This window comes from Oenanthe melanoleuca, chromosome 14 (genome assembly GCF_029582105.1).
Source record: "Oenanthe melanoleuca isolate GR-GAL-2019-014 chromosome 14, OMel1.0, whole genome shotgun sequence".
In the NCBI taxonomy this organism is placed as follows: Eukaryota; Metazoa; Chordata; class Aves; order Passeriformes; family Muscicapidae; genus Oenanthe; species Oenanthe melanoleuca.
The window spans coordinates 10901332-10923218 of NC_079348.1; the positions used below are offsets into that span (position 1 = coordinate 10901332).

At 43.4% G+C, this 21887-nt stretch overlaps 1 protein-coding gene across 2 annotated transcripts in view; it reads left to right on the forward strand.

The window, feature by feature from the left end:
- Positions 1-1829: 1829 nt before the first annotated feature.
- USP7 (ubiquitin specific peptidase 7) overlaps positions 1830-21887 on the forward strand; it is a 67608-nt gene continuing 47550 nt past the window's right edge. For both annotated transcript variants that reach the window (XM_056503179.1, XM_056503180.1), the window contains exon 1: positions 1830-2466. In XM_056503179.1, the coding sequence (XP_056359154.1) occupies positions 2385-2466 (82 nt within the window). In that variant the 5' untranslated portion in view covers positions 1830-2384. The remainder of the gene's footprint in view (positions 2467-21887) is intronic.

The window sequence follows — 21887 nt, forward strand, 5'->3', positions numbered from 1 at the left end:
TCAGAGAAGTTTTTGCATACAAAAGAATATTTTAAGGCTTATGATAGCATCAGCCTACAGTTAATTTTAGGTACTCATTCTTTGCAATAGTGAAATTGTTTTCCTCAGTTGTTCCTTGCCCACAAGCCCAGTGTCTGTGGCTGAAGAATCAGGTAATAATCCATAGCCACCTTCTTGTTGTGACATACTGGTTCATCCTGTATTGGGGATCACTTGGAAGGGAGGATGGAGGGATGAGTTTAAACCTGTGTATGATTTAGGAGGTTGGAATGGAAGTCGTTAGGAAAGAGTAATTGTTCTGGGAGGTAATTATAGGGAAAGACTGGCAGTGGGGAATTCAAAGTTTAGGACATGAGGAGACTAAAGATACGTGCATCAATCTCTGTCTGAACCACTGTCCTAATCTCCCTCTCTTGCTGAGACACTGTAAACCCAGATTTGGCAGATTTTGTGCCTGGGTCAATAGCAACAAATAATTTCCAGATTTGTAATTCCTTTTCCTTTAAAAAGCTTTTGAAAATTCAGAGGAACAACAGGGAAAGTCAGAATATAGTTTTTGAGAGGCAAACTATCAAATGAAGTGCTTGCAAAACCTGATTTTCCCACTACTATCCTCATTTTCACTTATTTTTCCATTTTCTAGACTTGGAATTTACTTCTTTAGGCAGGGTTACACACACTTGGAAATTATTTTTGTCCCCTGTAGACTCCTGTGCTGCTGGGAAGCCAGACACGTTGAATTTTCCCCTCAGATTAGTTTTGCTTTGCTCATTTTATAAACTAGAGAAACAAATAATTTAAAAAATTCATTTATCTACTTGCAGGCAGACCAGCACTGTCTGCATAGGCACATTTTCAGTCCCTTCATGAGGCTCAGTTTTGCATGTTCTGAGTCCTTCCCTTTGGAAACTATCCTGCTGCCTGTTTTCCAGCATCCTGAGGTAAACACCGGACTGTTTAATGGAACTCCCAAGGGCCTTCCAACTACACTCTCATCCTTAAACGAAGCTGCTTCCTCCATTGCTCTAACCACAGCCGGGACCAGCCAGGTGTTATCATCCATCTGCACCCCTGCCTTCTCCATCCATCCTGGGAGTGACTACAACCTCCAGACAAGGCTAACGAACAAACAGCGGCATGCAGGGCAGGAACAGCCTTGTTTACAGCACATTTTCCCTTTCCACACCTCACACAAACACGTCCTTTACCCGCCCGTCCGTGCCGCACAGATGGCGGTGGGTGCTGCCAGGGACGGGCCGAGCCCCGCGCAAGGTCCAGCCCGGGCCGGGCCCCGCCAGAGCCCCCGGCCCGGCCGAGCCCCGTGCGGGAGCGGCTCCGCCATGAGCCCCCGCAGCCGCAGGGCCGCGGGCCGGGCGCAGGGCCTGCCGCAGCCGGGCCGAGCCCCGCGGTGCCGCGCGAGGCGGCCGGTGCCGGTGCGCGGCCGTGCGGGGCTCCCTCCGCTGCCGGCCCGGGCCCTCACGGCGAGCGCAGGGCGCGGCCCCCGGCGGCCAGAGCCGGGCCGAGCAGCGGGGGCTCCGCCGCAGCGGCCGCTGAGGGCCCGGCGGGCAGCGCAAAGCCGCGGGCAGCGCAGAGCCGCGGCCGCTCCCCGCGCAGGTGGCGGCGACCCTGCGGGGAGGCCGCGGCGGCAGCGCCGGCCGGCCCAGTCCCCGCCCCTCCGGCCTCCTGGGGCGGCGGCGGCGGCCGCGGCGCTGTTCCCCTCCCTCCTTCTCTCGCTCGCTCCCTCCCTCCCCGGCTGCGGGGCTGTTCCCCCTCATGCGGATGTGACATTTCACGGCGTTACCGCAGCCGCCATTTTGAGGCACAGAGCGCTGGCGGCGGCGGAGCGGCAGCAGCGCGCCGGGGCTCGGGCGACGGGGGCGGCCCGCGGGCCGGGAGCGGCGAGCCGGGCGTCGGCCAGCGGCGGTGCCGGGGCGCCGGGGGGGGCGGGAGGGCACGGCAGGGGCCCCGCGGCGCCTCCCCGACTTCGCAGCGCCGCGGACACCTCGCCGGGGGAAGGGGAAGCGCCGGGCGCCGCCGGGCCCTGACTCCGGGTCTCCCGTCCCCCCCTCCCGGTCCCCTCCCCTCCGGCCCCCGGGGAAGCCGCCGCCTCCGGCCGGTCCCTCCTCCCAGCCCCTTTTCCCCGACCGGGTGCCGCCGCCGAGATTGGGCGAATAGCGAGCAAATACGTGCGCGTCTCGCTGCCTCCGCCGGCTCCCCGCTCCCTACTCGCCGGAGCCCCGCCGCAGCCCCCCGAGCCGGGCGCCCAGTCCCGGCCGCTGCCGAGGCCCCGCCGCTCCTCCGCCCCTTCCCCTCCCGACACAGGCCCGCAGCCCCCCGCGGGAAAGGCCCAGCCCGCCGCCGCCGAGCCCCAGCCCCAGCCCGACATGAACCACCATCAGCAGCAGCAGCAGCACCAGAAGCCCGGGGAGCAGCAGCTGAGCGAGCCCGAGGACATGGAGATGGAAGGTAAAAGCCGGGCAGGGCCTGCGCCCTCAACTCCGCGGAGAGTTTCCCCCTCGCCCCTCTGCCCCGCTCCCGGAGCTCCCCGAGCCCCGCGTCCCCTCGGGGATCTGGGCCGCCCTCCGCGGTAAACACGCTGTGCCCGGCCGCTCCTGCTGGCCCCGGCAGCTCCGGGCGCGGGCAGCGCTGCCCGGCGGGGCTGCGGGGGGACGCCGGGGAAAGTTGCGGTGCGGGGCCGGGGGAGGCGGCCCGGGGGCTCCGCAGGAATTCGCACCGCGGGAGGGGGAGGGCGCGGGCGAAGCGCCGCTACAAAGGGAGCCCCGCGCCCCCGGACCCTCGGAGCCTCCCGCCGGGCGTGGGGCGAGCCGAGGGGGGGCACGGGGGTCCGGGCAAAGTAGTTGCCGTGATTCCGGGGCAGGGTTTTGCCCGGGGCGGGCGGAGGGGACGCGGCTGTGGCGGGGCTGCCCGGCGGGGCGGGCGGGGGGCTGCAGCCCTGCCCTGCCCGGGCGCTCATTGTATGCAGGCAGCTAGGCTGCTCGCCATTTTTAATTAACCCTCCTCCGAGGGTTATTTACAGAACCCGCTGCCGGCCGGGCCTGCGCGGGTCGGCGGGCAGCGCTGGCCATGTGTAGCGCCTGCACAGCCCGCGGCCCGCATCCTGCACCGTCATGCAGTTGCGCTGGCTCCATAAAGGAGGCACTACGTTTGCATGTTCCCTACCCCCGTCCGGTGTAGTCTCCAGTGCTGCCTTTAGTGGGGCCTCTTTTTTTTTTTTTTTCCTCTCTTTTGCATTGTGGTGTTGTTTTTGCACGCCATCCCGTCCTCTGAACAGCACCTTCTATCTGAATTCAACTCTGTAAAATTATTTTGGGTAAATGTATGGCGAGGTTTCGTTCCCAAAGGAAGGACGGCCACAGTGAGCTAGCTACTCGTACCGATTGACTTGGAGGTCAAAATCACCAACTACCTAAATATCGTGCAGAGCGCCTGGCTGTGAAGATGACAATTCTTATAGTGAAGTGTGGCATAAATACTCCCCAGCACAAGATATTTTGCTTAAAAACAGGACAATCAATTTAGCAAATGTACCTTTCTATGTAGCCGCTGAAATTGGGAGGAGTGAAGGTGTTTTGGTGGAAGTTTGTCACAGTGACTGTGAGATTACATTTCAAGATTAGAAGGTCATTACATAAAGCCTGGCTTTTTAAAACGTGTCTATTTTATACAATAATGTCTGAAGCTTATTTACTAAGTTACTCTTCAGTTCTGTTTTAGTAAGATCTCCAGATTGATGTTTCTATACAATGGGACAACTGTGAAAAAGGAGGTGATTTAAAATAAACCTCCGATTTGTATAAGTACAAATATTTACATCTTGTAAGTTACAGTTTCCAGCAGATTGTTTGATAGTCATTAGTAATCTGCATTTTCTCAGTGTCCTTTTGAAGTCCTTTAGAATATTGATTGTATTTACTGTTTTTATTTTGAATTTTGTGGGCTGGATGCTCACTGTGACATGCTGGACATTTTTATGCGTTTAAAGGAGTCATGAACTTCTCTGGATCACACCCACTCTGCCACTGGGAATACGGGGGTTCAAAATACATGCAGAAATCACTAATGTTGTGAAAATCATGCTGGTGGCCACCTCCGTTGGAGGGAAGAGTCTCTGCACATGTCAACATAGTGACACTTAGTATACATAATTGTCTCAGAAATATATTGAAATCTCTTAAAGCACACACAGCTGATTCCAGCTGACGTGACAAACTTGGTAATTTTTGAAAACTATTAATTTATGTAAAAACAAAACCAGAAAAGTTTAGCCTTTAGAGGTTTTTTCCCATACTTGATTTTTCTTAGAGAAACATGTTAATTTTACCGGACTGCAGAGATCAGATTATTGCTGATTTTTAATAAAAGTTAACATCATGGGTATATATTAATTTAATGTTTAAAACAGTGTTCATCATCTTAATATATGGGTGTTTGTGCTTTCTTTAGAGATGTTTTCGAGCAGTGAGGAAAAGACTTAATAACATGTAGTTAGCTTAATTTTAACATGCACAGAGCAGTATTGGATGCCATTCTTTGGTGAGCGATCACATTAGATTTAGGAGGCATGTGAAGAATGCACAGTGGAAAATTGCACATCTTGATTTTAAATTGCTTGAAGGTTTGCTTGGTCTATGTACAGCTACACTAGATTAACAATTTTTAAAGAGTGAAGTAACAATTTCAGATGTAGTAATCGAAGTGCAGAACTAAACTCTTCAGTGTTGAATCAGATACGGTATTTTGAGTGTTTGCTCTCATGTCCCTGTTTTGTCCCCTCCTCTTTCCCTTATGACTAATTTACTCTTCCTTGGTGACCTTATGGACACTGTGTAAATGAAAGTACTACTGGACAGGGCTTTTTGACTTCACAAGGGATGAAGACATTCCCTTTAGAAAGAAAAGTTAATCTCTGCATCACAGAGGAAAGAAGCAGTGACAGCATGGTAAGGGCCAGGTACATGCTGAGCAGGAGCAGGGTGGTGTAGCCTCACCTGTTTGCAGTACTCTGCAATGCTGCTGTGTTACCAGTCACCCTTTGTGAATTCAGTCCTGTTAACTGTGGGTGTTAGTAATCAGCTCTAGCCTTACTGGGGCTTGGCAGTAGTGATGTGTGGACAGAGAAACTTTACATTTCAGAGCACTGTGGGAGTTGTGTCCCTGTAGCTGAAGGCACCTACTTCCCAAGCTGAGGGGACACTTGGACAACACAGTGTTTGCTGCTGCTGGTTGTCCCCTCATGTGCCACACCAGTGGTTGGGCTACTGCACCTCCCTGTGACTATTGCAAACAGAAAGGGGGGGTTAACATTGTTCAGGTTGTTAATTGGGTTCACCCTGCAGCCCCATTTAGTGTTGTGGACGCTAAATGGTAGGACAGATGCTGACAGTTACCTGGCCAAATTCTGTCACTGGTCCTGGACTCTGTGTGCACCCCTCATTTATTCAGTGCTGCATAAAAGCATGTGATTCTGGTGCCTTGGCTGCCTCTGGGCCGAAACAGAGTGGGAGTGTGCAGATGAGCCGTTGGTGCCTGGGTGTTAGATAAATTAACAGTTTGGGGTGGTGATTAGTAAATTATCCTGTGGAAATTCTGAAGACTTTATTTGTATGCTAAATAAATTTAGTGGAAGAAATAAATAATAGTTTTTTCCTGTACTGTAAGTAGGGTGTGTAGTTTGCTTTATCATGCAAGGAATTAGGGCTCTGGTGTTGCTAGTCAGTTGCTCTATAAAGGGTAATTGAATCCAAGGCTGATACTTTATATATGCTTCCTTTGTAACATCTTTTCACAAATGTGTGAGCTTCAAAGGGCTCGGCTTAATACAAATCTGCAGTTACAGAGTTCTTTCTTGAAAGGTCTGGTTTGCAGTTTAATAACTGTAAGCTTCCCTTGTTTATAATTTGTATTTGGTTTGTGGTTTTTTTTTGGTTTTTGTTGGTTTGTTTTTTTTTTTTTTCCTTTGGTAGGTTCAGACTCTGCCCATAGTTCCATAGGTACGTGTGTTTCTCATTAGGGAAGTTTCTCTCCTGAAGTAGCCAGCACGGGCTTAGCAACACAGTGTCACAGGCAGGGAACGTGCAGTGACTGGTAGTTCAGGTTGCACACTGGGTTCTGTCCTTGTGTCAGCTCTGCAGCTTCTCAGGCAATTCCAACTTTTAAGTTTTCCCTTAGTTTGGACAATTTAAAATTGAGACTTGAATTGCAGGTAAAATGCTGCAAGATATGTGCAAAAAAACCCCAGGAAAAGCCTGGCATGTCTGTGCGTATGTGAAAAGTTTAAAATCACACTTTTTTGCAGTTTTCATGCGCCTGAAAGTTTGTGCTCCTTGCTATTTGTATTCTGTACTGACAAAATTTGCTAGATTTCAGACCCACTCTGGAATACTGGTCTCAAATACTTAACTTATTTTTGCCTGTCTTCTGAATGCTTGCTTTCCTCTCATGTTTTGTCCTCATTAGTATTCTCAATTCCTGGCAATTTAATATCATTTGCATACATAATCCAGTGTTCACTTCTTTTTCTGCTTGCTTCTATGCCTTTCTCCTGAAGGCCTGTATCCCTCTTTTCCCCTGCACTCCTTTGCTGTCTTCTATGATGCTGTTAGCCAGGTGGTGATAAAATGGGGCTGTGTGTTTGAGAGGAGAATGTGCAGACTAATTTCATTATACAGCTGTGAGTATCTGCTGTATAAACATAAACAAACATGTGTTCTTCCTGCCCCTTCCCCTCTCCAGCATTTTCCATGAAATAGGTGATGGTCAAGCAAGGGAATATAAAAATGCTGATGCAGTGGACAATATGCAAAATTAGATAATTCTGGAGTTATACCTAGAGCAAAGAACCAGGCCTGGCCTCTTACTCCCAGTAATGATCATGTTTGGTAGCTCTGGAAACAGCTTGCTTGGCCTTGGGAGAAGATGTGCATTGGATCATTCTCAAGTACCCACTTCATGCCAACCAGGAAAGCGGCCGTGATGGCTTCTGAAGAGTACAAGCTATATCTGGAATTCCTTTTGTGCATTCTCCATAAACTGGGTTCTCAGTAAGTTGACAGATTTAGTAAACTCTCTGTGAAGAAGTGGAGATAGTGAAATAGTGGAAAATGTGGGCAAGTTTTGGAGGGAGGTGCAGATTGCACACTCCTCAGGATGAGCTCTGTATCTCAGGCTTCCTTACAGCACTCCAGTTGTTCCATGCTGTTGATTGAATTTGGAAGTGGTAAAAACTGCTCCCTGTTGTTCCCAAGGAGTTAAACAAAGTAAAGTAGCAAGCTGTCAAGTTGTGTGAGAAGAGGTAATAAGAGCACAAACTACTTTAAAAAAGCAGGTGAACATAGTTGTTTAAAACTAAGTGAATCAGTTTCATTGCTGCAAAGTAATTTATCACAAGAAAATCTAAACAGTGCATCCAGCCTGTAGCAGTTAAACCAGTTTAGCCAGTACATCTTGCATGACATCATTTGATATTTGGGGTAAGGGTGAAAATGAACTAGCTTAAAGCTTGTGAAGCATCCAATATTTCTTGAATAATAGTAAATTTGAAATAGGGCATTGTTTGCTTTAGTTTGTGCTTTGAGGTGTCTCAGATCAGTTGCTGTAGTTTGACTTTGTATCTTGGGGCTGTAGGGCGTAGGGCTGTACATTGTGAAGGGGTAAAATATTGAGTGGCTTGCAATACAAGTTATTAGTAATCCATAGCAAGTATGCTTTTTCTCCTGAAATACATATGTGTATTAATATATTCAAAATCTGCTACATACTGATTTGACATTACCAACAAAAAGGTTAACAGTTATTAAAAAGTGTTCTGACACATAGAATGGGGGGCTGGAGATGGGCTATCTTATTTGTCAAGTTATTAAACATATAGTGTTGTTTTCTGAAACATTTCCATTGGTCACTTTATGTATTTTGCTGCAGTGATTATGGCATTTTAATGTCACATAGTAGCAAGGAGTCAAAGTGCACCTAATCAGTGGCAATGGCTGTAGCATAATCTGTGCATATTGTTGCAGGTTTAGATGCAACATTTTAACATTTTTGCAAATCCATTTATTTTTCATCTTGCCTTGCTGATTGTAGCAAAATTATTTCCATAAGTTTAGAAACATTGAATATGGTTTGAATGACTTGCCAGTAAAATAAAGAATGGTCAGCTTGGAAATAGTGTCTTCTTCTGACTTTGATTTGCCTAGATTCCCAGAAGGCTGAGATTATGTTCACTAGAAATAATTAGGCTTCTGGAAATTAGTAGATGGATTTTGAAAATACTGTGCTGTTTCCAGTTTGGGGAAGACAGTGTTAGTCTTACTGTAGTGTCTAAGAATCTTGGGGATTCTCTTCAGAATTTAAAAATGCATTCGAAAACTGTTTTATATTGCACTTGATGTGATCTAGAATATCACAATTTGATTGTCCAGTGTAACAGCATAGGCATATTTGTTAGGCAAAATGTATTGAAAATATATGGAGATTAAGTGATAAATTTTGAGAAAATTTAAATTCCATGCTGTAATCAATACAGCATAACTCAGTTAGTGTTTTTAATTGCTGTTTGGCACCTGTTTTAAATGTTACCAAAATAAGTAATTCTTGACCCATATAATAGTGAAGATTTAAACAAAACCATCCTGCTCTGTAGCATCAAATATCTTAGGAGAACAGGATGTTCACTGTCTGCAAACCTGAGTTCTGCCTGACTGCAGCTGTAAAGTGAGCTCCAGAGTGATGCCACTCAGAGGAGGTGTGCCAGGAGCATCCTGCTTAAATTGAGGAAGAAAAAACACTGTTCCCTCTGCCTGTTCTTGCATATGTGCTGGTGTGTGGATTTAGATCCTTCCAGGTGTCCTAAACACCATCAGCTTTTCTGCACCAGAACCAGCCCCATGGCTGGCACTCCAAAGCATATTGCAAGCCAGAGGAAAACGATGTGGATAGTGAGCTAGAATGTCCTATGAGGAGAAAGTTCAAAATAGATTTTTTTTTAGCAGTACTGCAGTGTTTTGCAGCCTAGGAGAGGTGATGAGTTTTTTAAATATAGTCACATCTCTTTGATATGAAACGTAAAATTGCTGGGAAACAGAACTTGAAGCTTTATATGTTGTGTGTTAAGGGGTTTAATGCCCTCCAGTAGAACTTGATTTAAATGCAGAAATCTGTGAAAATTATTAAGATCATCCCTTTTCCTAGTGTAAATAGCAAAGGATGTGTAGGAGTATCATTGGTGTTCGCTGAGCTCTAATCTTGATCATCTGATGATTTCACAGATGTAAGCAATGTAAGAATGTTTTTTAAGAATATGGCATCTCCAGCTATGTGTGTTTTGGTAAAGGTCTAAGGACAATTCTTGTTTGGGGTTCTAAATGCCATGTTATCCTAATACAACAATTTTGACTATGTTTGAAAAAAAGAATGGTTGTGTATTCCCACAGCAGAGATTTTCCTCCCCATGCATTTCAGTGAGTTTTTTAATATTCCTGATACTGCTCAGCAGAACTTTGGTGGAGATTTTGATAAAAGTGTGAGAATACCTATTAAAACTTGGTGATGGTTTTAAACTCCAAATACAACTTAGGAGGTTAATATTCTTTCTGATAAATAGATCAGGCATAAATAGTATATATATATAGTGGTATAAATTGGTTTGATAGAATGCCTAGTCAGTGAATTGAAAATGTACAGATGTTACGTCTATCTTCAGTAGGTAAGGTAATAAATTACATTATTTATTTTAGTATATGACATTTAAGAAGGGAGAAATTACATTTTTAAGAAGAGAAACAGACTTCCCAATATAAGCCACGCTGCCCAGGCACTGGGGCAGCTATGGCACCCCCTCTTGTTGCTCTGTTGTGCAGCTGAGCCCATATCCCTCAGCAGAGGAGGAGGACTTGTGGGTAGGTGCTTTAGACTTGCCCATATTCTGCAGTTCTCCCACTGTGCTGGACATGGTTGTGGCAGTGGCAGAGGCTTGTATACCTGCATTTCAGTGTGCAGGTGTTGGGATCTAAAGGCTGGCCTGGGATCTGTATTTCCATGCATTGCTGTTTTGCCCATCAGCTGTGATAAGGGACCATTATGGATCTGGTCCTACCAGGCTGCCTCAGCCCCCTGTATGAGTGTGCTGTTTAGCACTGTGCAGTTTTTGGACAGTAACCTGTTGCATTTTTTAGTCTTGACTGTTTTTGATTGCTGGGAAAAAAAAAAGAACAAATTAAGAAATGTTTGGGGAATTAACATTTTCTTTTTTTTTCTTTCTTTTTATTCTTGCCCTGTCTAAAAATGCCTATTGTTTTAGTCAAGGTGGAATTCTGAATCCTAGTACAGGGGCATGGTGATTTCTGCATCATCTTTGGATTTTTTCAAGACCCAAGATCATTTCATTTGGAGGTGAGGCAGAACTTGGACTCTCCCTTCCTGCTCACAAATCCAGACAGTTCTCTTGATGCAGCTGCCTCTTTGCTGCTCAGTAGTTGTGAAATGTTCTCAGTTACTCATCACCAGATATTTCTGGTAACTGCAGTCAGGTACTAGTTTTTACACACAGGTTTTCCTTCAGAGCTTATCTTAATTCAATAAATGGCTAATTTGCCTCTGTTACAGATGTTGGAGCTGACTGGACACTCACATGCTGCTGTGTGGGTATACAGGCTTCAGGTCCTAAGACAATATGAGGTGTACTTGTCATAAAAGGAAATTTGCTTAAGCAGAGTCTGTGTGAACCTTTTATTGTTCATTAAATCAAGCTAAGGATTAGTTAGATTTCTTTCTTCCTTGGGAATAGTGAGGAATTGACCTCTTCTAAAGAATTTTTCACCTGGTTAGGTGTTGTTTTGCTTAATAATATCAAGGGGTGAACCTAATTCTGGAGAACAGGATAAACTATTAGAAGTTTGAACACAGAGATAACTCAAATGTGTCTGTGTATTATATGAATTAATCAGTGGGTCACAAGGCACATGCAAAACCCTCCCTGCTAATAGCAATTAGAGTAGTGGTGCTTCACATTTTTCATCTGATTTCCTCTCCTTCTTCTCATTCTTCCTGTGTGGCTTTTACCTCCTCTATTTCAGTCTGACTGTTTCAAATACTTCTTGCACTCTGCATCAAAAAACCAGTCCTCTTAAAAACGAATATAGCACTTTATAATATTTCTGTCATGTCACAAAGGTAACCATAAGCTTAAGTGTTGGGCTTTTTTCTTTTTTTTTTTCCTTCTTTCTAAAAGTGTCCTTATGGTTGAGGAATTTAAAATAAGCAACAGTAAAATCGACCCCATATCTGCCAGAACTAAAAACTGACTAATAATTTCTTTAAAAGTAGTTAATTCTGAAAGTTTAACCAAAGAATTTTATAAAAATTGGTTTTTTCCTTCAAATATATTGCTTCAGTTCCATATTGATTTTAAAATATTTCCTTTTCCTCAGCAGATTTACCTTGTTTTTTCAAGTTATTTTGTTCATCAGGCTCATGCTTTGACCTAGCACCTGTGCCCTGGAGTGTATCATCCAAAGCAGGAGAGAGGGCTGGTGTGGGAAGGATGTGGTCCTTACTGGAAAGGATTCTTGTGGCTTCCCTCTGAAGGAGGGAAAGCTGTGCAGCTCCTTTGCTTATCAGCAGAGCTCTGCTGGGGAAACCCTCCTGATTTTGATAATAGCACAGATTAATGGGAGAGTAATTAGAAAGTTGCACAACAATGGATCTCATTGTGCCTGTGTCAGTTGCCTGTTGATCAGCCATCACTGCTGTGTCCCCTGTGCTTGGCTGGGGACCAGGAGTCAGACTCGGGGGCTCTTCAGTCCCTGCAGCTGGGCAGAGCTGGGCTGGCTCTGGGGCAGCCTTGGCTCTAGAGGTGGGGCTGAGCCTGTTGGCATTGCCACTGAAGAAAGGTGTGTGGAACCTCAGCATCTGTCTTCAGACTTTCAAACTCAGGATAAAAACACTTCAGCTTTATTGGTCAGTGACCTCTCTTGTTGGATTAAGAAAACATTCCAACTAATTCTATAAGACCTGTCAGCATCCTGCAGTTACAGTGGCCTGAGTGCAGTGAGAGCCCGTGCCTCAAGTGGCTCTCCTCACTATGTTTATCTGTTTGTTGTTTTTCAGATCGTACATACCCCAGGAGTGTCTGTGTAAATCTGTATTGCAACAATAATACAGATGCATAAAAATTTAGGTGTTTTATGCCGCCTTTGAAGAATAAAACTGAGGTCAAATCCAAGCATAGTATGTGATTACTTGAAGTAAAGCTTACTTGAGGTCTGAACATGAGCCATGGGAGCCTTACCTATCCAAATGTGTAAACAAACACTTGCTTTTGCTGAAGTTCTACCAGTAGCACTGAATTCAACACAGATTGCATTTTGAAGGTTCATTTTGTTCAAGATCATTATTATTGTTACCTGGCTTTTGCTTAAATTAGTCCAGCAGAAGCCCACTTAGCAGGTATGTGTGCTTGACCTCTCTGGAGCCAGAGGCATCAAACATCTCCCACATCAAGGAGTCTCTTGGCTGGTACAGTGTCAGGTGGCTGTGCAGCAGTCCAGCTGAGAATAATGCCTGCAAGAAAGAGGAGCCTAACCCAGAACTGAACACAAGCTGCAGGGAAGGTCCTTGATTTTGGTCTGGGCACCAGACTTCGTTAGTCAGATGACTTTTGCATGCTGTTGAGAGCCAGGGGAAGAGTTGTGTCTAGTTCACATTAGCATTGCTAAAGAGAAGAGGTTGTCTTCTAGAGCAAGGTTTGTTGACCTCTGTGCTTCCCTTTTGCCTCCTTGCTCATAAAGAGATGAATGAAGAGATCTGAATTGAAAATAACTTCCTTATTTTGTGTTTATTTTTAACCTAGCTCAATTCACTGGTCTGCTTTATTGTTTAGCCCCACAGACAAGTGGGTCAGCTTCACTAAGGAGGCAGGAGGATGAGAAAATTCTAAAGCCATTAATGGCTTCTATAACTTGTTTTTAAGATTAACCCAAGACCCTTTATTGGGCACCTGGGCTTGTCTCCCCCAAAAAATGCATTGCAGGGCTGTAGCAAAGTTCCAAAGGTATAAAATCCAAGTTTACAGAGCTCTTAGTGCAGACACATGGCTTTACCATTATAAAAATTGAATGTTTTTCAGATGCAAGCCACTTCTGGGGATTAAATTGTTCCTATTACACATCTGCTTCTGAATGTCTTCACTTCTTTTACTTCTTTTCTTTTCTTCACACGAAGGTATTCATTGTAGCTTAATGTAGTTTCTTGCATTTTCCAAACTGGAGATATATCTAAAGGGACTTCAGTGTTTTCACCTGTATGAAGTGGGTTGCTATTTTCTGATTCAAGTACATATTAAAAAGTAAAACAGTTACCTAACTTAAATTATAAATTTAAATCATAATTTAAATTAAGTTTTGATCTAAATGCATTTTGAGGGCTTTTAGTCTCTTGTCCAAGTTGTCTTCTTGTGTGGCATAAAAATTTCCAGTTTGCATTCAGACTGGAGCTGGTGTTTACTGCAGCTGTTTGATCAGTCAGGGTTTCTGGCCAGTGTAATGGTACTAATTTAAACAGAAGGCACTGATTTCTGGAATATGGTTGGATAATAAAGGTTTTTAGCAGGTGTGTTGGAAGCAGAGAGTTTCAGAGTTAATCTGCTCCCTGATCTGGAAAGTTTGCAGAAGAAGATGCATGAAATTTTTGTCATTTTGAATTCAGCTTAAAATGTGCCTGTTGATACTAGCATCACGTTCACAGGTTAGATTTAAGAAGGTAAAATTGGCTTAGAACTGATGAGCTTAATGCTAGACAGGGTCTAGTTAGTGTAGCTGGAGCAAAATGTTGGCAGAGGTTACCTGGGCTAATGTTAATTTTTGATCTCTCATATTTAATATACATTGAAATGCACATTAACCACCTCAGATGCATGCTTTATTAAATCAAAGGATGGGTGTACAATAGAAGTATTTAAATTTTTGGCAGCATACAGCTTTGTAAATAGATATCTGTGTTTTCTGGAGTAAGAAATTTTTAAAGTAAGTGGAGCTGTTGAGCAATTATGGTTGATTTCTACCCTAAATATGGACTGTTGCCTTTTGTGAGAAGCTTGTTAAACTCTCACTGCTGCTGGTAGTGTGCAATTTCGATTTCTACATCGTGCTCAGAAATTTGGAGAGGGATTATTCATTTGGTAATTTGCTTCTCCAGTGTGGATGTACTGCACCCCACAGCAGTCCTGTTCCAGGTCCCAGCGGGGTGACCTGCTGGGGTGGCAGGACACTGCCCTGTATCCCTTGTTTCCCAGGTGAAAGAAGGGCTGCCGTGGGAGGAGAAGCTTTGAAAATTTGTAACTGCTTCCAAAAGAAAAACTGTGTCCTACCTCCTGGTCCAGTTCAGAAGGGCACCTGGAGAAGTGAGCAGCTGGGGAGAATGCCTTGTTCTTGGCTGCAGCCTTGTCTATGTTCTCCTTGGACCTGAGTAGAGGAGAGGCTGGAGAGATACCTGCTCCTTTTTACTGCTCCTACTGAGAGAGAGGATGGTGTTAATAACTGCCTGCCAGGCAGGGAGGGGTGGCTGCACTCAGCTAACGTGGAATTTTTAGTGGTATATGTTCACTTCAGAAGTTGAGCTATATTCAAAAGATAGCTGTATACTTGGCTGTGTTGAGTGGGTTTGAATTTTCTGGGAGCTGGAATGCTTTCCTCACCCTACTGTTTTTCTTTCCCATCTTAATTCACTCACCAAGATCTGTAACTGTAAATCCTGTAGTGGTTGAATGTATGCAGCTGCCTCCTTGATCTGCAGAGAAATTTGGACTGTCTCTATAATCTTCAGCAGCAGCAAAAGCTATTTTAAGATGCTATTTCAATGGTAGTTCAGCACGTGAATATACCTAAATAATTTGATTTATGGCCTACCTAGATTGTTTAATCACTTTCTGTGTTGTTCTAAGATTTGGGAGAAAATACAAATTTCTGTGAATATTTCACTTGTAGTGGTGAGAGATGCCTTCTCCTTTCCACAGAGTTCTACCAGCTCTTTGAGATGTGTTTTTTCAAGCAATGATAATAAAGTATAAGTATTGGAGTGAAGTTGTTGGAGCTCCACTGAAGTGCATGTTACCATTTTAAAAGTTTCTAGAGCACCAGTGAGAGATCAGGAGCCAGCAGTGACAGGAACAGCTCCTGTGTGCACATCGTGTACCTGCCATCTGTCTGCAGCATGTACCTGCCGAGGTTTTCACTCATCCTCTCTGTATTTCTGAAACAAAACTCAGCAACTGAAAACCCTTAATGGCCTAGAACTCATGCTTTTTTCTCCTGATTTTCTTTGTTTCACCCTGAACATAAAGCATCATGAAGATTATGGACCTGTGTAAGCACAGATTCTGCCTGTTGAATGTTGAGAAACTGTATTACTGGCACTTGGATTGCTGATCCTGTTCAAGATCTAGCCCGACCAAGTACACTAGTATATGAAATAAAATGTAGGGTCATTTATTTGATCTCAGATAAAGTATTTATGTAAGTCAAGTATTAAAATAACAGTGTCAATAATACTAAAATAATCCTGAATTCTATAAATAATACCAAGACTACTGTTTCTGATTTAGTCCTCACAGAACAGAAAGTGTGAAAGCTGTATCATTATTGAGCCAATCTGTTTGCATAGTTGTTAAAACTGATAACAAAAATCTCATGGGAGCTCTGGATGTCCAGCAGACTTTTTTCTCTAAAAAACTGTCATAGATGTCCCTAGAACAGCAGTTGTGACATGCAGTTATTGCAGTGCTGTTATGTAGCAGGAGTTTGTCACTCCATGCTGATTCTTAACCTCAGCTGCAGAGGGATGCCAGGATCTGCTGGAGCACTTGGGGCTCTGTTTTGAGTTTGTCTGCATGTGTGCAAATGCATGGGGGGTGCATTTATTGGTAGGTGTGGAATAATCTTTCCTTTTCCCCAGTAGCTGGAGCTCAGCATTCAAGTGGAAGTTCCCTGTACAGCTCAGGGTGAGTTCAGAATTGTGCCTGAGAAGGAAGCTTGCAGGGATTGGAGTATGCTCAGACTTAAGGGTGCTGGATTTTATTAAGGCAGAGAATAAGCACTATTGGCATTGAAATCCATACATTTGTAGTTTTTCTGTTTGCTTGAGGAATTCGTGGAGTTGATTGCTAATAGGATTTGCAGAAAATAATGAAAATACCCTTCCCCCCAATTATAACCCCAAATTTGGCTGTGAACACTACATGTGTTAGCTGTGATGGCAATAGCAAAAGCTAAAACCACATGCCTGTAAGTTAATTGAAAGGTGTTTCTCTTTGTTCTGGGGTCATTTATTCTGTGTCAGCACTTTGAAGTAAATATTTTAATTTTCAAAGAGAGGGTGGCATTTGCAGTGTTTTGAACACTTAAAGAGCACCTTTTTATCTTGCATTGTGCAACTCAACAGTAGTGGATGTGGTATTTTTCCTGTGTGTGTAGCCTGGTCCTTGGGGTGCATTGCATTTCTCCTACAGTTCAGCTGCAGGTGGCTTAAATCCCAGGGCCTTGCCTTGATATGGTATGGGGAGATCCTACAGTTTGGAAGAAGTTTTCTGGTAAAATCCCAGAGATCTCTAGCATCCCACAGATTATCATCTAGATGTTTAGTGAAATACCTTGTTTACCCAGATTGTCCAAGTCAAAATGAGATAGAGATGTACTCTTCTTGTCCCCTTGTCTGTGTTTCTCTCTTCTTGGTCTTGTTTGGTTTCTTTGATCTTAAACTTTTCTGAAAATGCATCAATAATAAAACATCCACAGAGACATTAAAATACTTGAGCTTGGCCATATGAGTTAACAGTGTATGTTTATTTTAACATTCTTATGGTCAAAGGATGTAATGAGGAGGAAAGGTGCATCTGCTAGGCAGAAATCTAGACATTGTGTTGTGTCTGATGGAGTTTGTGAACAAGCTTAAACAGGTAAAGACTCTCCTGTTACATGTGCATAGATAAATTTCCTGTTGTGTAGCTTAGCTGTTTGAAGTATGCCAGTGTTGTGTTACCACCACTGCCACTTGTAACCACCTGGTTTCTGTAGGTAAAATAACTGAATATTCTTTCAAAGGGTTGGTTTGGCTCTTTTGCTGGTCTGAGAGCTGTGTCCCAGAGAGCAGCTTCTCCTCCCTGATAACCTCCAGCAAAATAACCACTAAAGTAGCCATTCTCCTTTCAGTCCCTGTCTATTTTATCTTCTCCTTTTTTTAAAGTTTTATATCTCTTCTTATGCTTTATTGCGAAGGCACAGTGTGTCTCTTCCTTTCTTTCAGAGAAAAAGTTTCCCCTTCTGGAAGGGATAACAGTTGCAGTTAAATTATTGCTGTCTCTAATAATTCTTAAATCCTGCTCTAATTCTGACTTTGACCAGTAACATCTGGAACTCGTTTCAGGTTTGGGTCAGACCTGACTGTAATGGCATTTAAATTGGAACTCTCTGCTTCAGTTCAGTTAGTTTAATGAATAAAAAAAATTAGTCACTTTTCAATGAAAAGCCTGCAAATAATGCACATTAATTGCAGATACTTTTTTTTGTATGTACTTCTATTTCTTCAGCAAGATCTCTTAAATCATGTCAACTCTGCCACTGAAAGAAGGAACATCCTTATGGCTTCTTAATTGAATTTTTTTGGTGAAAAAGGAGCTAAGGAAGTGCCAGGAATTACATACTAGACAGTTAGTGGTGTACCTCTGTGTTTGGGTTGGTTTTTCTCTTCTCCCCTGTGATCCACTGCCATGCACTCTCCCATGCTCACACCCCTTCAAGGAAAACTGTTAGCAGCTTTAAAGTCATGGAAAAGTAATCCAGGAAAAAGGATCCAGTAGAGGGGAGGGCTGCCAAAAAAATCTGCATCTGTATGCTCCAGGGATATACTCCAAATAGTGAGAGCATTTGTGGGGTAAAAGTTGTAGCAGGAAATGTGAACGAACTAACTGGAGCAAAAGAAGTGTGAGGAGTGAGGGTTTCAGTCCCAGCTGTGTGTGAGGTTCTAGTGGCTGATGATGACACAGACCACAAAATGCTGCATTATTAGAGAGAAAAATACAGGGTGTGGAGTAAATTTCAGGGACTTTGGGCTGTCCTGAGACAAAGGCAGAATCATTCATCCTCAGTAGAATAAGGAATTTGAGATACAGCTTAATTCAGTGGTGGTGTTTATACCAGCTTCTAGCCAGAGGCAAAGCAGGAAGGCAGTAATTAATTTTGGAAGTCCTCAAAATTCGCTTCAGATGAGTGGCACTAGCAGTAGAGTGAAAATAGAACTATTTGGGAAGATTTGCCAGAAAGAATAGAGTATTGAGATCGGGAGTGTATTTCTGGAATTAGGGTGTTCTGCAAAGTATAAGAAAGATGTAATTCACTGAGTGACATGCAGTAACCAACTGTCCTAAAATGTGTTTTCAAGTTTATTTTGTTGTCTTTATGTTCTATGAATAGTTGACAGAAAGCTATTGAAATATTGTCTGAGGATTTGGCTCATGAAACAGAAAATAAATGTAATATGTAGTAAGAGAGTAAATATGCAACAAACATGTGAGCAGTGAAATGCAATTTCCTCTTCAGAATGTGTTTCTGATGAAAAATGTGCTAATTATAACTGCTGCCACATGTGAAGGGACTCGGTTTTCCAAAAAAAAAAAAAAAAAAAAGAAGAATTTTGACCAACTTGTTTTGTCGCCCTTTACAAGGGAAAACTAATTTGGGTGATTATTTGGGATGGTGACACATCAGGACACTACTGAGATTACTGAAATATCCAAGAGCCCCACCATATACAATCAACTCCATCAGAAGCATCCTTATCCCTCCACCCCTGCTGTTTGGCAGCTTTTTAAAATGAAATTAAAATGTAATTAGATAGGCATGAGGTCTTCCTTCTTGAATGCATCTCTCAAATTTCTGTTTCTGAAATAGTTGTTTGCATAAACTGTGTAGTTTTGAAGTTTGCAGCTGCAGATGTTACTGTATGAGGTACAGGGTTCAAGAAGCTCTGTCTGTGGTAGAGTTATAAAAGACTGCTGGTTTAGAGGTGTTCCAGGGTATATATCAGTAGATTCTTCTTTATTCTTGTTTGTATTGTTGCTGAGTTGCTCAGGTTTGGAGATCTGAATTTGGCTGTTCACATAATGTGCCTGTGGAGGAGTACACAGCAGTTTCTTTGCCTCGTGGATTTCAGTGTGTTTGTGTTAGGATTTTGAAAAGCAAGTTAGCCTCAAAATCCGTATATGGCTGGGTCTGTATACTGTTTTCTCTAGAATACAAAGTAGAACTTCATTCCTGATAGTGATTGCTTAACTAATAGGCCTGGGGAAGCAGGGACTTGGTTCCGTGGTCCCATGGCAGCCTGTGTGGCACCAGAGCAGCTGGCTGGCTATTTAACACTGAATAGTTAAACAGGAAAAGCTTTTTCAATCACTTAAAAGTTTTCTTTTGTTTTCAGTAAGAAAAGAATGCGACTTAAAATTGCTGACAAAGAAAAAGTGATAAAATTGTCAGTGGAGTGCTTAACTGAGGATTGTAAAGTCCCCTTCTGCATTCTTTTAAGAATTCCATGGTAAATACTGTAGACTGACACACGAGATTCTGTACAAAACAATTTTTCAGCTGTGTTATTTGTTTGAAGAAAGTTGTTCTCCATGTAGACAGTATTAAATAATTAACACTGTTTAGTGCTAATTTTGGTGTCTGCTAACATTTGGATGTTTTCAGTACAGTAACTTTCATCTTCAAAGCAGCAAAGTGAAGGTGATCTTCAGAACATTTTACAACAATAATCAGCTCTTTCTTAGAGCCTAAGTAATTATTTTCTTGCATTAGCACATGGGGGTAGAAAGGTTGCAATCAGAATGGAAAGGGAAAATAAAAGTTAAATCTTAGTTAAAATGAATGCTGAAGAAAGTGTAAACTGCCTTGGGATTTAATGGGTTTGTTGTAGAGACTGAGGAAAACTCTTGTATCAGTGCTCTGTTAAGGCTTCGAAAATTATTTTAATGATTGCTAGTGTTGGTGCTACGAAGTAGAAGAAGACAGCCACCTGGCAGATGATTCAGTAGATCAAGGCTGGCCAGAAATTTCATGGCAGGGTTTTCTTGGGAGTGTCTAGACCCCAAATCTTCATGGAGACTCCGGTCAAAACAGGACACTGAGGGAGGGAAGGGGATTTCCAAAAGGGAGCAGGATGGGGTAAACCATCCCACAGTCTCTGCTCCCTGGGGCACCAGCCCTGAGCCTTTTCGTGTTCAAGGCAGGGGCATCACCAGATCTCCTGTCCCAGCTGAGCACCCCTTCCATGCACAGTCATTCTGTGTTCATCCTCTTTGGTCAGTGAGGCTTTTATAGAACATGGCACGTGCTAACAGGCAAGGCTGGAAAATTGAGTTTAAGGAACAACCTCAAAAGCTCCTGGGAAACTAGTGGAGAATAGAGCTCTAAAATCTGTATCTTAGAGAACAAGAAAGCAGCTTCTTTTCTAGATCATCCCATTTGAAAAAAGGAGCATTTTTGCTCATTTTGCAGTTGTTAATTTTTATTTGAGAGTGTTGTTACTTCTTGTCAATTACATTGAAAGTAAACTTTACACTTAACCCAAAGTATAGGTTGGTTTTTTTTTATTTTGTTTTTTTTGGTAGTGGGAATCTTTTAAAATCATGGTTTACTATTATGCTTGAAATATATCTGTTACTAAACACAGTGAAAACTGAATTTCAGTAGGAAATAATGATTTTGTCAGCAGTGCTCCCTGTATGGCTGGCAGGAAGCAGTAAATGTTCCTGTTACCAGGCTGTGCACGTGTGCATGTGGATCAGTTCACATAAAGAACTTAACAAAACAACCTCAAACCTCAGACCTTGAATGGTTTAATTGTTGTTGTCGTTTTCCCCACGGTTAATCTACACTTGTAAAAGCGACCCTGATGTGAGGTTAGGATTTATCAGCGCTGGGCACCCCACGCTAATTGGTTCAGCTCTGCAGTTCACTGCCACAGCTCTTCTTCAGAGCAGAGCCTCGGAGCACTTCCCTGCTCAGACCAGGAGGGAACTCACCTGGGTTGTAGGGCTGATCCTGCCCCCAGCCCCACGCTGCCTGGATGCTTCTCCACAACTGGGGATATTTTTCCTGAAGTGGAAGAGAAGCATGACTTGGGCCGTCTCTTTATTTTGAATGAAAAGTGCTAAACACCTTGGCAATATGCATTTCTTTTCTACAGTAAAGTTTTATGCATTCTACAAAACTATGTTCTCAGTCAAGAATTTTGAGTTTGGTTTTTGGTTTTGTTTTAATATTTTAGGCTAGTTAACAGGGGTTTTTGTATGAATGTTCAAAAGTTCCTTACAGAAACCCTGAATATTTGCATAAGATTAGCCACCCTGGATTGAGCAAAAATTGTTTAACCTGGTGTGTTGAGGTCTATCAGTGGCAGATGCTGATGTTAAACATGAGTGCAGGGGAAGGATGGCGAGTTCCCTTCCCTGCTGTGCACACCCCGAGGGTGTCTGAGCCTGGCCATGCTGCCTCTGTACCTTTTCACTGCTCCTCATAGAATCTTCTTCCATTCACTGCATTGCCTTTGGAAGTGAACTGGGAATAATAAATGCTTTGTGTATGTTCAATGTGCTGCTGCATTTCGAACACTGAGTGCAGCCTGGTTAACAGCCTTGCTTCCCTCCTCCATCTTGAAAAGATATAGGAGAAGTAAAGAAGTTACAACAAGGAAAATAAAGATGGTACAAGGTATCAAATGGCTGTTCAGTCGTATTGACTGATTAGACTAGGAAGGGTCCTGGATAATTGAGGAAAGATGTGCTAGAAGTCTGGAGAGCAGATTTTGTTTCTTTAAACTTCCTTCTG